The 15,591-nt window shown below is 42.2% G+C and overlaps 1 protein-coding gene across 1 annotated transcript; it reads right to left on the bottom strand.

Annotated features, from left to right (window-relative positions):
• Window positions 1-284: 284 nt before the first annotated feature.
• ZNF326 (zinc finger protein 326) lies at window positions 285-12,620 on the bottom strand. Its single transcript, XM_073643174.1, has 10 exons — window positions 12,436-12,620; window positions 11,212-11,296; window positions 8,460-8,868; window positions 6,694-6,895; window positions 5,355-5,454; window positions 4,924-5,071; window positions 4,518-4,614; window positions 4,026-4,156; window positions 3,572-3,667; window positions 285-2,305 (listed from the first exon to the last, which is right to left on the bottom strand). The coding sequence occupies exons 2-10, from the start codon at window positions 11,292-11,294 to the stop codon at window positions 2,129-2,131; spliced, it is 1,443 nt and encodes a 480-aa protein (XP_073499275.1). The 5' UTR covers window positions 11,295-11,296; window positions 12,436-12,620; the 3' UTR covers window positions 285-2,128.
• Between the last annotated feature and the right edge of the window lie 2,971 nt (window positions 12,621-15,591).

The following is a 15,591-nucleotide window of genomic DNA, read 5'->3' as shown; positions in this document are numbered from 1 at the left end:
TCACTGCAGCACAAAAGGTGGTAAAGATGAAAATGAAAAACTCGCCAATCAGCGGAGGGAAAATTTGCAGGTAGCGCAGACAAAAGGCACTAGTGGTGTTCTTTGCAGGGCTGTGGAGTCCGTAAGCCAAACCTCCGCCTCCTTCATACATGGCTTATGTTTAAGTGATGAATCTGTGCTACAATAAGTTTAATCTTAGCTAAAAGTCTAGACCCTTAGATCTGGAATAGGACATTTCATAACTTTCCCAAATTCTTATGAAAAAAAAAACATTCCCCACAAACTGCATTGAATTACTGTACCCAATTTATTATATATTTTAGGAGTTGGGAGTCTGTCCATTTTATACCGACTCACAGCCCTGGTTCTTTGCCCGTAAAAAGGTATTCGGAGACCCCCACAGATCACCAAAAAGGGAGCACTTTTATCCCCGTTAGATTGGTGCTCTTTAAAGAACAGATGGAAAAAGCCAAATTGTAGTGCTTTGGCAGCCCCTTATAGATTGAACGAAGTGGTAGTCAGACATGTGCACTGCCACTCCATTCCAACAGAGAAAAGTGTCCCATTCTGGGGATCGGCATGGATACAAGCAGTTGGACCACAAATCCTATGTATAAGGAGACAAATTTGTTTCAAACACAATACCCCATTAAAACTGATAGTTTCACACAACTCATTTAAGCATGAACATTGTATTATTAAAAGAACTTAGTAGCAGTAGTAACATACTTTGTGTTTCAATTACTCACAAAAGAATATATACATCCAAACCAAAAAAGGATAAACAGGCAGCATCCACTAAATTAAAAGTCATTGAGTCTAGCCCAGCTAAGCTTAAAATGGTATTCCCATTTCCAAGATCCTATCCCAATATGCAGGTGAAATAGCAAATCCCTCCAATTAGAAATGTAGTATATTTTTGCTTTGCTATGTCTTACCTCATGTGCAGGGCATTGCAGTAGCTTTGGTATCCATGGTTACGACCACTAACAACGCTCACTAAACGAGTGGTCATCGTGGATACCTAGGCTACTACAATGTCCTGGCCATGAGGAAATAGACATAGCGAATCAGAACTATACTACTTTTATAATTGAATGCATTTGCAGATATCACACCTATTACATATTGGGATAGGATCTGGGAGATGGGAATACCACTTTAAAAAAGGAATCAGTAGGATCAACCTTCCTAAAAAGTGGTGTTTTTTTTTATTATACTGTTTGATTATTCCTCTTGGTTTTGGCATACAAATACTGATGTGAAATACTGAACGTGGCCTTCTAGTCACACCCAGCTCTGCAGTGAGATCAGGGGAGCAGATCAGCAGTTACATGTCTCACTCTGGTAATGTCTTTTATTAAAAATAACCTCTGGAGGCAGAGTCTCAGGGAGATCCATGTCCGGCCTCTCATTAATCTGATAGCAGGTTTAGGCCTGTACGAGTTCTGCTTTTTATGATGGAAACCATAGTTTCATCCACTAAATGCAGATATCTAGAAAAATAGTGAGGAATTGAAACTCAAAATATCTCAGCAAACTGCAAAGTTCCATTATAAAATGTAACTTTATTTACATAAAAAGTCCTTCAATGTTCATAATACAGGTACTTGTCCCAAATCAAACAGCAAAAAACCCAGAAAATGCTGGTGTTACAATTTTCTTCTTTTACTATGAAAGCTTTAAAGCTAGTGAACAGTTTATAAGATTTATTTAGTTATCTGAGACACAGGGATCTAAGTAGCAAACCAAAAAGAAAAGTTACAATGCCACAATATTTTGGTGTCACAAACGAGATAAACACGAACTGTCCAACATGGTACAAATACATTCCAAGACTTCACAGCATTTTTTAGGATAAAATTACAACCTAGATTACAAGACTGAAAATAAAACTGACATGTTAAACATCAGGATGGTTCCTGATCAATAAACATAAGATTACCGGTTTAAAAAATGCAAAGGGAAATTAAACTCATTCTACGAATATTTTGATGGAGAAGTAAACTTTTGCATGTATTACTGTAAATTAATTGCCCACAAAGCCAAGGTTTAAAAATAGGATGACAGTAAGGTTAAAAAAAAAAAATAATAAAGGAGGGATCAAATTTGCTTTCAAGTATCACGACTAGTTTTCTTCAACAGAGGCCAGGTCTGCGGTGAAATCTTCCGATGCAGAAGTGACGTCATTTGCATTGCCTCCGACCTCCTCAGCGAGGGCACATTCAGCTGCATCTTCACCAACAGCATCTGCTGCACTTTCTGCAGCACTTTCTCCAACCTGAGCCTCAAATGGATTTTCACCCTAGAAAAATGTGTGTTTTGAGAACATAAGTAGGTGTTTGAGTTGGTCTAATGGCTGGGTGAGAAATGCTTGTGGCAACATATTGCCACAATAGGGAACCTGGTCCACCCCAATCATACAGACATTAGTGATGATCGAGCGTGCTCTGGTTTGGATAGAGTAGCTAGCGTGCTCAAGTAAAACGCTCATGTATCCACGGACGCATGTATTGTGGCTGATACACAGAAGCTACACATGCAAAGAATGCCCAATACACGTGGCCACAAGAACATGAGCATTTGACTCGAGCACGCCGGCTACTCTAGCCGAACCAGAGCACGCTTGGATAACTATAATCTGAGTATGCTCACTCATCACTAATGGACATGACAGAGTTTGGAGCAGCAAGGCACTAGCTCCACCACTGTTCAATTCCTTTAAGCCATAGTCTTACACCATAGAGATAGCGACGCTATAGCAATCATTGGGAGGTTGCAACTTTTGGGCTCCCACTTATTTGCCATTTATCACCTCGCTAGTTGATAAGCAAAAAACAACAACTCCTTTAAAATCACACGTTTGCAGCAGGAGTACCGTAAACTTGTTTTTTTTCACACAAAAATAAATAATTAGTCATCATAAGAGAAAAAAAAACAATTTGACCTTGGTTTAAATTCGTACACATGCAGAACATAAATGCATGTTTCACATTGGCCATGAATCAGAAAAACCTACAAGAAGCAAAATGAACATAAACCGGGAGAGTACTACAGTTCGGGACCTGTTCCTTTTGTCTGCCCTTATTCAAACAGAGGTCAACTTTGACACATGGTAAGGTTTTTAATACTAGACAGTGTAGGACTATCCCGAACGGGTTCACCCTGTCACAGTGGGATAGCTTTTATACTATTTTTGATCAAACACCGTTACTAAGAACCACATTTTATTTAAATGCACTTGCTTTTTATTTACAGCAGGGTTTGTTTATTTTGCTTCTTATAGGTTTTTATCACATAAGTCAGGTAGAGAAAGTATTTTATACAATCTGCTTATTCATTGAATAAGTAAAATTCTAACTCAAAGAAAGCTTTGCTTCTTAAAGGAGTATCCCAGCCGTCCTTCCCCCACAAGTATATAAAACAAAAAAAATCCACATTAGTCATAAGCAAAGTTACTTTAGAGTATTTATGCATAATTAAGTCACCAGGCTCACATGAGGAATCAATTAACTTAATATTTGCATATACATACAAAGAGTGCAAAATGTCTAATACAGAGTTAGCTTACCTTCAAATACAGTTCATATCTTGCCTTTACAAGTGGATTATTCAAGATGCTTGTAGCTGTCAAAATGCTTTCTCTTTTAATTTGATCTTTATAGGCCTGGGAAAAAAAAAAAATACATGATGCTTTTTGTCATTGACCAGTCACAGCTCTGAGTAAATATGCTGTTGTACCAAATGGACAACCCTTCCCGAAAAGAGGCTGCAGAAGTGATGGGCCATTAGCTTCTTACTGATTCACTCAGCAGCAATCATTGCAGCAATTGGCCACTGCAGAAGGGTTTACTACATGGCTTCCATTCAAATCAATTAGCCACTAAATAAAAGCTGTAGCAGACCTTATATCGACTCCGAGGGAGTTCAGTAAGAAGGGGATGTTGACAGGTGTTGTCCAGCATAACAGGGTTGTACCAGCAGACAAGTTACAAGAGGCAGCCAGAGAAGATGTCTATTCTTACCAGTTTACTCTTGGAATGATCAGAAGACTTGAGGTGCAGCTGGACAGAGCTATGCAGCGCAGGGACGTACACACTACAAGCACTGCAATGCACAGTTTCCACCTTCATCATGTGATCATCAGAAGTAACACCTGAAAGACAATACATGGTTTTATCAGACTGAAGTGCAAGAGTCCTAAACCTTCTAACAAAAGTGCTGGCAGCACATGAATCAGCAACGCTCCTCCAATAAATATTGTCAAGAAGAAAAATCATTGGACATTGATTTGAGAAGTATACTGACTGCAATGCATGCACTACTGTTGCTTTGTGAATCTACAGTTTCCCTAACAGTACCAGCTATTTAATAGAGTCTGCAAGATTCACTCGATTTAAGCATTCTAATTATAAAACTGTTTATAAACATAGGAAAAATTACAAACTTGCTTCTAGACAGCCAGTCAACCAAAGCAGAACATTGAGGGTCACATAAGCAAAAATTAAGAGCATTACCTTCCATGATCTCCTTCTCTGGAGCTTTTGCAGCTTCATTTTGGACAGATTGCGCTTTACGTGCAGCGGTTTTCTTGTATTTGTTTACTATGCATTCCTAAGTACGTGAAAAATAAAATTGTAAGACTCCCATGACCCAATACTACCAAGTGTCGATGGATTTTCAACATGCCACTACTTTACAAAGAACAGATAGGTATAAGACCTACAAGATACGGGGTACATCGGTTTGGCCTCAAGTGTCTTTAACAATTAAACATCTCCAGAGATGTTCCAATAGGCAAGACAGACCTGTGAAATAGGCAGCTGACTACAGACGTTAGTGCTGCATGAATAGTTGTAGCCAATGTAACACTTGTGGAATTTTTTAATAAAGTATATGGACACGACTTTATATTCTACTTACATGCAAGAACTCCATGACTGGTTTGTCAAATTTGGTTTGTTTCTGAATATGATCCAGCATATCTTGATGAGCTTGACTTTCCAAGTGTTCTTCAATACCCTTTTCATCAAAAGATCTGAACTTGCAGAAGGAGCATGTGAAGGCCATTCTGAAAATAATGGGTTTTAAGCATTTGTTAACTTATGCAAGCATGATTGCATAAATACAGCATATATGGGCCAATAATTCGGTTTATGCCATTAATCTGGTGTAAAACTATTTGAAACATTGCAAAATTTTGTGCTTAGTGTTTGCATGCTGGCTCTGACAATAGTGGTTGAAGGGGGTTTAAGCATTTAGAGATTAGCCGGAGGGGTCTGGTCCAAAACTATTCTCCGTTCTTAATTTTAAAAATAAACACACATGGCCAAATAGTAAAGGCAGATATGTACCCATCTCCATATTTCTCACTGTTCTTCTCTCTTCTGCGCCTCTGTTTCTCTCTTCTAGCCTCTGTGCGGCGCTTTTCTTCCTCTTCTGGATCAACTGGCTCTGAAAGATGGAATGAAAAAATAAAATGTAAAGCAAGCACACTACTATTAATATTCAGAGACGTTAAATCTGCCAATTAGAACTAAAACTACTCATATACTTGTCGGTCATTAATAAGTCATTTCCCTCTTAACCCCTTACTAGCCCAGGGCATATTAGTACGCCCCAGGCCATCACCCCCGCTTCAGTGAGGGCTCCGGCTCTGAGCCCGCACTGAACTGGGCACATGTCAGCTGTAATAATCAGCTGACATGTGCCACCAACAGCCACGGGTGGAATCGCGATCCACCCGTGGCTGTTAACATGTTAAATGCCACTGTCAATCTCTGACAGCGGCATTTAACATCGCTGCGCAGGAAGCACGGCATTAGCCCCGCCCATCGGTGACCCCGTCACGTGATCGCGGGTCACCGATGGGTGGTCATGACAACCCTGAGTCTGCAGCAGACACCACTGGTTGTCATGTAAAGATTACTATGAGATCCACCTAGTGGTCGGCACTCATAGTACAAGAGCATTTCTGCTACATATAGGTGATCTCCTGATCACCTATATGCAGCAGAGGCGATCGCACAGTTGCTGCTTCTAGTCTCCTATAGAGACTATAGAAGCAAGAAAATTTTCCCACATGTTCCAGCAAGCTGATCATCACTACCCTTGTACAGATTATTTGTTCCAGTTCATAGGGCTTTCTGCATATGTTCATGATGCACTTGCACTTTATTTGAAATCAATTTGGGTTTGTCCCTCAATTACTGTACATGCATCATTGTAGCCATCGATTGCATCAATAACCACCTTTTGTCTCATTCCATTTTATTTTAAAGTCTTTTTTGATAGTTTTTCAATAAAGGACTGAATATTTTACAAGTAACCCTGTTCGGCTTTTTTTCTTTTTATTGCCCTTTCAATGTAAATACAAACCTCAAAATCAGAAATGTCTGACGGTATCATCCAGATACCAGTAAAAAAAAAAACAACTCTAACTTACAAACATTTGACATCCATAGCATGTCAAGTTAGGTTTCAGATTTTCAGCACATATCAATGAGCTGGGTAAACTCCTTGGTGAAGGAAATCTCCAAAACAAAATCTACATGTAGCAAATGCAAATTTTTGCAGAGGACTTCCTATTCACAACGGATTATTGCTGCAAATTAAATCCATAACCCCCATATGAACAATTCACAACATTTGCAACTAATTACTATATGGTATATGTTGCCAAAAAAATTTTACCTGGTGCTGGGGTATTTTTTACAGGTTGGTTTCCTCCAACTTTTGTCAGCTTTGGTTTTTTGCCAAAAGCTCCAGGTTGCTTGAAAGGAGGTTGTTGGCCCATCTTTCTCTTAATTCCTCGGGCCATGCCACCAGCACCAGCCATAGGCTGGTACTTAGGGAATTCCAACATCCCAGGTCTGCGTATGCCACGGCCAAGTTGCTAAAATTAGTGTAAAAACCAAGTTAACCTACTAAGAACATGCAGCAGTATTAAAGATTTTCCCTTTCCAAACCAAGTGGCACTAGCAACATACAGAGCCACATTGATCTGCAAAGAGCTACAGAAAAATAGTAATACAAATAAAACCAAGATTGTAGATAAAAAAATAAAAAAAAACACATGCCCCGCCAAAATAAGACAAAGAAAACTTATACACATTACAAATTTATCAAATTCTTATTAAAGGTGCAATGCATTTTAAAAACAAATTACATGAAGGCACTATCATGGGATCTTAATATATTTACTGATAGAAAGCTAAAGTTACCTTGGGACAAAAGGAAAAACCTTCGGCCCTTTACTGTGGCAGGATTGTGTGGATTTACATTAAGTTGGGTATTTGTAAAGGAGCAGTAACCATAGATAATGGAGGAGTTATGTGTACGTTGTCTATGGTTGCATTGAGGGAAAAGTAGCACTGAATCTGCGTTTTATGTTTTCATGGTAAAATCAGAATTACCATGACAGAAAAGCCAAAAGACCACATAAGTCAAATGGAGTACCATTGGGGGGATCCATCATGTGACAGATCCATCCCTGGTTAAATTCTGTTTTCCCACTTCTTTAAAACAGGAAACAAATTCCCGAAGATGTGAATTCCCAATAGGAATTAGACAATATACGAGAAGTCATGTCCATGGCCAACTCTCTCCTGGAATGGACGCTCACATGTTGCCTTTTAGGGAAGGGCTCCAATGTGACTTATTGTCACTATAAAGCCGTAATAATGTGAGTTACCGCAGTCTTAAGTTTTTTCCTATGGGGACTCTTGTAACAACCACAAGAAGTCTAACTATCAGATTCTTATGATCTTCGTTACATATTTCATTCTGTGCTCTAGAGGCAAGATGCACGAGTTAGAAAGCTCAAAGCTTAGAGTAGGGGGGAAAGCTAAACAAACATGACAACCATTAAGGGAAGAGTCAGACGGCCATATAAATTGGATTGGGATCACAACACAGTCCAATGACTGGTGGTCCGCTCTCCCGACCTCAGCGTGACAAGTGCATAGAAATATGCAGTCACTCCTGGGTTGGGAGAGCCACCGGCCAGTCCAAGTATTATGCTCCGATCCCCCATCAGATTTATATGGCCGTCTGATTTGTTCCTTATACTGAACACTGTAAATTATGATGATACATTTGACTATAATACATTGCACCTTTAACCTACTCAGAACTTCAAAAAGGTCTTCTTGTAACCTTTTGTAATTTGTTTTTTTCTCTTTAGTTATTTCTCCAATAAGGCTAAGGAATATAGTCCTTTATAAACAGAAAAACTATTTAGAAAAATACATTTTCTTTCACATGGAAAGAATTTAGCAAAATATGGGCAAATTCCCAGTTGAACCTTTAAAGCATTACTTCTTTAAAAGTCAGCTTTCACACTGGGAATATATATATGTCCATGCAATAGTTTATGGACAATTTGCCATTTTAAAGTTCTGGTCTTCAAATAATTCAAAGTGACTATCAAAAAGAATCTGAGAAGATTCTGTACTTACTCCTCCTCTGCCACGGCCTCTGCCTGCTGCTGGTCCTCCAAAAGCATCATTGCTTCTGCCGCCAAATGCACCGTCGGGGTAAGCAGGCATTCCTCTTCCCCGAGAGCCTACTGCTGCAGGCTTCATATAGGGCGAAGAAAAAGCGCCGCCGTAGGAAGAGTAAGTGTCTCTTCCTCTCTCCTCCATAAACCCAGTCCTTACTTTTGGTCGGGTGAATGACGGATCCCAGCTAGACCCGCCCTGGTTTCTAGTTTCATAAGAGTCAACGCTACTCCGGTATGGGGTCTCATATCGATCGTCATAACTATCTCCGTAGCCTTGATCGGATTCATTATAACCATAGCCAGATCTGTACAGATCTCGCCCACCCACAGAAGACCTGGAGTCAAAAGACTCATAAGGTCCATACCTGGAAGAATTGACGTGAGGAGAAAAATAGAGGTCAGCTTTCCAGAAAAATACAACACAATATCAAGCATGAGTTGACATTTATCAACTTTACATCAAATCTGACACAATAAGTGCATTAACTAACCTAATATCTTAAAGTTAATAGCTTGTAAAAGTCAAACCTCCCAAACGCTGGATGGTCAATAGCACTGAAATGACCAAACAGATTGGAGTTTTGCCTTAAAGTAAATTAGATCTGAACTGGATGTTCAGATTTGAACCATTTGTGTTACTTTTATTTTGGCAGCTTTCATAGTGTACAAGTAGCATACAGTTTCAGATATTAGTTTAGTTTGCATTCTATCAGAGCATAAAATGCTCAGTTTTACTTAACAGGAAAGATATCACATTTCAATTTACTATTGCTAGCCATATAAAACCACTTGAAGGGAAAAACAAACAAAAAAACACATTTTAAGATTTTTCTATATTGCAAACAAAACCAGGGTAGACCATTTCTGCTGAAAAAGATGCAGCATAATTAAAAGGAATTAAAGGTCTCTTTACAAGTAATTCAAATCTTCTACCCTAAGGCTTTGATTAGCAGGTTGTCACCAGAAGTCTGACCAACGCAAGCTAGGGCTACAGTTACAATTAGAGCAATATTTATTAAGTTGCATAAGTCATTGTATGCTCTAGAGGGAGAAAACCAATTGCAGAACTAACTGCTTTAGAGGTACATAGTCTTAAATAGTTTACAGCTGGACAACTTTTTTGGGGGAGGAGGGGGTTTAGCATGGACTGATTAAAAAGTGAAGGGAGGAATACATGCCTTCTAGCGCACCCATGGATGCATTTTAAGTCCCACCACTGCAGCCTGTAATTGGCTGCAGCAGTCCCATGACTACAAGTGGGCAGCATTTGAAGATTCTGCAATGCCGTGCTCTTCTAGTCACCAGACTGCTGCAGCCACTGACAGGCTAGACAGCTTCGGTTGGAGACCTTTTAAGTGGCCTGCGCTGGATCTGTGGGGGCGCTATCAGACAAGCATGCCCTAATTGTATTAAATCAATTGGGTGCTAAAAAGAAAAATTGTTTTACTTTCAGCCAACCCCCTCAAAAAGAACCTATCATGTTGAAAATGGTACCTGATCAAAAGGCAGTATGTTTTAGAGCAGGAAGAGTGAGCTAGAGTCATTTTTTGTGGGAAAAGTATCAGCAAAAATATTTAAAAGGGGCAAGACAGCCACTAAAGTTTTATGCACATGACCTAAATAGATTATGTAAACATTTAGCCTTTTTTATTCCTTCTTACACTATCTATATGGAGAAGATAAAACTTTAGGTATCTTTTTAGCAATGCTACAAGATATAAAGTTGTCTATGTAGCAACTTACCATCCTCCACAACAGCTTTAGAGCAAGGTCCAGTAATACCTCACTGGGCACCTGAACCATTTTCGCTCTTTCACATAGGAATAGTCAAACTACTGCACATATATATATCCTGGTGGGTTGGACTGTGGTAAACCGGGCATTGCAATGTGCAAACCTTTGACTAACACATCAACAAGATTTCACTCAGGATATTTAGGCATTTATGTAGAAAAGCTTTATAGGAGGATGGCAAGGCCATGAAATCAGGTAACAGCTGGAAGTACAGGATGTGAGAACCCAATAAATGGCAGCCATGTTAGCAAAAACTGGGAAGGTTATTTCAGTCCACATTAGACAGCATAATTATTTCAAAATAACATGATTACTCTTATAGGAAAGTATGGTAACACCATGGACAATATACAGTGAAATATGGACTGAAACAATGGTTGAGAAAGCTTTCCCTGCAAGACATCATCTGGTTTTTATGGTAATGAGTTACATTTTAACATACTTTGTTCTAATTTCCTCACCATTTTCAAGATATTAGTTTGCAGTTGGAATGAGAACAGTACCATACATTTACAGACAAGAAATTCACAGTCAATTCTGTCTTCCAATCAGGGATAATTGTATTCTGTATGTGGCTATTCAGCTCACAGAGCAGAACAATCTAGACACTACTGCAAGCCAGCAAAGGTTTACATTGCTGCTGCCCATATCTGAAAACTAGACTCGAGCTATTTCAGTCGCTCACAGCAAACCATCTTGGAATTTGTGAGAAACTGAAACAAAAAAGTATTAGGAAGTTGTAGCTCATTTTTATACAGATTCATTTTAATAACCTGTAAGTGGAAAATATGTTGAAATAATGGTATTTGGAGTTTCATCTCTTATTTATTGTACAAGCAGCTGAAGAAATGAGCAAGTTAACGTTAAACATGAAGTGTTCATTGTTCCTGGGCTACACAATATACACCACTTACCTCTCGGTGGCAGAGTTTTCCATATTAAAGCTATCCATGCCACGGCCATAGGATGCATGCCCATGCCCGTAATCCCGTTCCATGCCTGAAACATTAAATTACATAAAATGCTTATATCAGTAACTTTATTATCTTACCTTTCACACAATACTTAAAGGAGATCAACATAGAAAGGTGAAGAGGGCGTATATTACAACTTAAAGGGGTTGTCCACTACTTTTACATTGATGCCCTATCTGTAAGATAGGGCATCAATGTATGATTGTCCAGGGTCCTGCACACGGCACCCCCACCCACTAGTGTTGAGCGAGTATGTTCTGTTCAGAGTATGCTCGGGGCAAGCCCCGATTATCTACAGCTGCTCGGTGATATGGTTAAATCGCTTCCGTGTGCATGATTTGCAACTGTTTGACAGCTTTATTACATGTGAGGAATGAGTAAGAAATAGACATTCCTCACATGTATTAAAACTGTCAGTCGCAAATCATGCACACGGGAGCGATTCAAACATATCACCGAGCAGCTGTAAATACTCGGATCTCGGCCTGAGCATACTCGGCAAAAGGGTTAACAGAACATACTCGCTCAACACTACCAGCCACCAATCAGCAGTTATCAGTGCCCCAGCGGAAGTGCTCACCTGCGGGGCTCCGCCATCAAGTGGTAGTGGCCACTGCGGTGTACTGCAGATCCACCTCCCATTCAATTTAAATCAGGAAACCCTTAAGGTTGTGACAAATGCACAAATCTGCACCATGTGCACAGGCCCTTGTGGTGATCAGGCCTATGAGGCCGGTAGGTGGAAGCCAAATCCTAGTCACATGTGCAGTGAGATACAGGGAGGCGAAACATAAATCATCAGCTGCCAGTACACAGGAGCCGGGAAGGGCCATTTCCTGCCATCACTGCCCCCGCAGGGTTTGTCCTTGAGGAGTGATGAGGCCTCCGCCGTCACTCAGCGCCGTGCAGCCCGCCGCCATCTTGTGAAGCCGCCGACTGCCCTGCGGGTGCACGAGGCCTCACCTCACCGCCGCCTGCATCACACAAGGGCCCCGCACACATCGTCAGCGCCGGTCACAGCCCGTCATCCCCAGCATTCTCCTACCACTGCGCTCACACAGCGACCGACGCAGAACAGCGCAGCGACAAGGAGAACAAAGGCGGCGGCCGCCATGTCAGCGGAAAAGAGCCGCCACACTGAGGGGACAGCGCGGGGCCGCTCACCTGCTAATGTGGAAGAAGATAACAGCAGTGACTATGCGGCTTCTCGGTCGGGCGTCTCCTAGTTCCTGTCCGGGTGACTGCAGGGAAGACGCTGATACAGAGCTCGCTGCTTCCTCCTCGTCAGTTCAGAAATGGCTGCTTCAGGGAGGGGCGTGCCTAACCGCACCCGGGACGTGATTGGCCGGTAACAGAAAAATCAATCACGTGGGACGGAGAGAAATGCTCCGCCCCCTACTCCTGCCCCGCCCCTGTCCTGTGTCATTGTTATAGCGCCGCGGCAGCTGCTGAGGCGTGAGGGACAGATAGCCCTTATATAACCGCACAGTGTGTACCGTACACAATACACTGCTCCTGTATAACCGCACAGTGTGCACTGTACACAATACACGGCTCCTGTATAACCGCACAGTGTGCACTGTACACAATACACGGTTCCTGTATAACCGCACAGTGTGCACTGTACACAATACACTGCTCCTGTATAACCGCACAGTGTGCACTGTACACAATACACGGCTCCTGTATGACCGCACAGTGTGCACTGTACACAATACACTGCTCCTGTATAACCACACAGTGTGCACTGTACACAATACACGGCTCCTGTATAACCTCACAGTGTGTACTGTACACAATACACGGCTCCTGTATAACCTCACAGTGTGTACTGTACACAATACACGGCTCCTGTATAACCGCACAGTGTGTACAGTACACAATACACGGCTCCTGTATAACCTCACAGTGTGCACTGTACACAATACACGGCTCCTGTATAACCGCACAGTGTGCACTGTACACAATACACGGCTCCTGTATAACCTCACAGTGTGCACTGTACACAATACACGGCTCCTGTATAACCGCACAGTGTGTACAGTACACAATACACGGCTCCTGTATAACCGCACAGTGTGCACTGTACACAATACACTGCTCCTGTATAACCTCACAGTGTGCACTGTACACAATACACGGCTCCTGTATAACCGCACAGTGTGCACTGTACACAATACACGGCTCCTGTATAACCTCACAGTGTGCACTGTACACAATACACTGCTCCTGTATAACCACACAGTGTGCACTGTACACAATACACGGCTCCTGTATAACCGCACAGTGTGCACTGTACACAATACACGGCTCCTGTATAACCTCACAGTGTGCACTGTACACAATACACTGCTCCTGTATAACCGCACAGTGTGCACTGTACACAATACACGGCTCCTGTATGACCGCACAGTGTGCACTGTACACAATACACGGCTCCTGTATAACCTCACAGTGTGTACAGTACACAATACACTGCTCCTGTATAACCGCACAGTGTGTACAGTACACAATACACGGCTCCTGTATAACCTCACAGTGTGCACTGTACACAATACACGGCTCCTGTATAACCGCACAGTGTGTACAGTACACAATACACGGCTCCTGTATAACCTCACAGTGTGCACTGTACACAACACACGGCTCCTGTATAACCTCACAGTGTGCACTGTACACAATACACTGCTCCTGTATAACCGCACAGTGTGCACTGTACACAATACACGGCTCCTGTATGACCGCACAGTGTGCACTGTACACAATACACGGCTCCTGTATAACCTCACAGTGTGTACAGTACACAATACACTGCTCCTGTATAACCGCACAGTGTGTACAGTACACAATACACGGCTCCTGTATAACCTCACAGTGTGCACTGTACACAATACACGGCTCCTGTATAACCGCACAGTGTGTACAGTACACAATACACGGCTCCTGTATAACCTCACAGTGTGCACTGTACACAACACACGGCTCCTGTATAACCTCACAGTGTGCACTGTACACAATACACGGCTCCTGTATAACCGCACAGTGTGTACTGTACACAATACACGGCTCCTGTATAACCGCACAGTGTGCACTGTACACAACACACGGCTCCTGTATAACCGCACAGTGTGCACTGTACACAATACACGGCTCCTGTATAACCGCACAGTGTGCACTGTACACAATACACGGCTCCTGTATGACCGCACAGTGTGCACTGTACACAATACACGGCTCCTGTATAACCTCACAGTGTGCACTGTACACAATACACGGCTCCTGTATAACCGCACAGTGTGCACTGTACACAATACACGGCTCCTGTATAACCGCACAGTGTGCACTGTACACAATACACGGCTCCTGTATAACCTCACAGTGTGCACTGTACACAATACACTGCTCCTGTATAACCACACAGTGTGCACTGTACACAATACACGGCTCCTGTATGACCGCACAGTGTGCACTGTACACAATACACTGCTCCTGTATAACCACACAGTGTGCACTGTACACAATACACGGCTCCTGTATAACCTCACAGTGTGCACTGTACACAATACACGGCTCCTGTATAACCTCACAGTGTGCACTGTACACAATACACGGCTCCTGTATGACAGCACAGTGTGCACTGTACACAATACACTGCTCCTGTATAACCACACAGTGTGCACTGTACACAATACACGGCTCCTGTATGACCGCACAGTGTGCACTGTACACAATACACGGCTCCTGTATAACCGCACAGTGTGCACTGTACACAGTACACGGCTCCTGTATAACCGCAGAGTGTGCACTGTACACAATATACGGCTCCTGTATAACCGCACAGTGTGCACTGTACACAATACACGGCTCCTGTATAACCGCACAGTGTGCACTGTACACAATACACGGCTCCTGTATAACCGCACAGTGTGCACTGTACACAATACACGGCTCCTGTATAACCGCACAGTGTGCACTGTACACAATACACGGCTCCTGTATAACCGCACAGTGTGCACTGTACACAATACACGGCTCCTGTATGACAGCACAGTGTGCACTGTACACAATGCACGGCTCCTGTATAACCACACAGTGTGCACTGTACACAATACACGGCTCCTGTATAACCGCACAGTGTGTACTGTACACAACACACGGCTCCTGTATAACCGCACAGTGTGCACTGTACACAATACACGGCTCCTGTATAACCGCACAGTGTGCACTGTACACAATACACGGCTCCTGTATAACCGCACAGTGTGCACTGTACACAATACACGGCTCCTGTATAACCGCACAGTGTGCACTGTACACAAT

Source organism: Phyllobates terribilis, unplaced genomic scaffold (genome assembly GCF_046119375.1).
Source record: "Phyllobates terribilis strain yellow unplaced genomic scaffold, ASM4611937v1 Scaffold_8__6_contigs__length_399053987, whole genome shotgun sequence".
In the NCBI taxonomy this organism is placed as follows: Eukaryota; Metazoa; Chordata; class Amphibia; order Anura; family Dendrobatidae; genus Phyllobates; species Phyllobates terribilis.
This window is presented reverse-complemented; position numbering and strand designations above follow the sequence as displayed.

Excerpts from the sequence above, each read along its gene's own strand:
- ZNF326 (XM_073643174.1), bottom strand. The coding sequence starts at position 11,294 with ATGGAACGGGATTACGGGCATGGGCATGCATCCTATGGCCGTGGCATG. Across the intron at positions 5,072-5,354 it reads AGTGAGAAATATGGAGATGG|AATGGCCTTCACATGCTCCT; the intron begins GTACATATCTGC and ends CATTATTTTCAG. Across the intron at positions 4,157-4,517 it reads AGAGAAGGAGATCATGGAAG|GTGTTACTTCTGATGATCAC; the intron begins GTAATGCTCTTA and ends ATTGTCTTTCAG.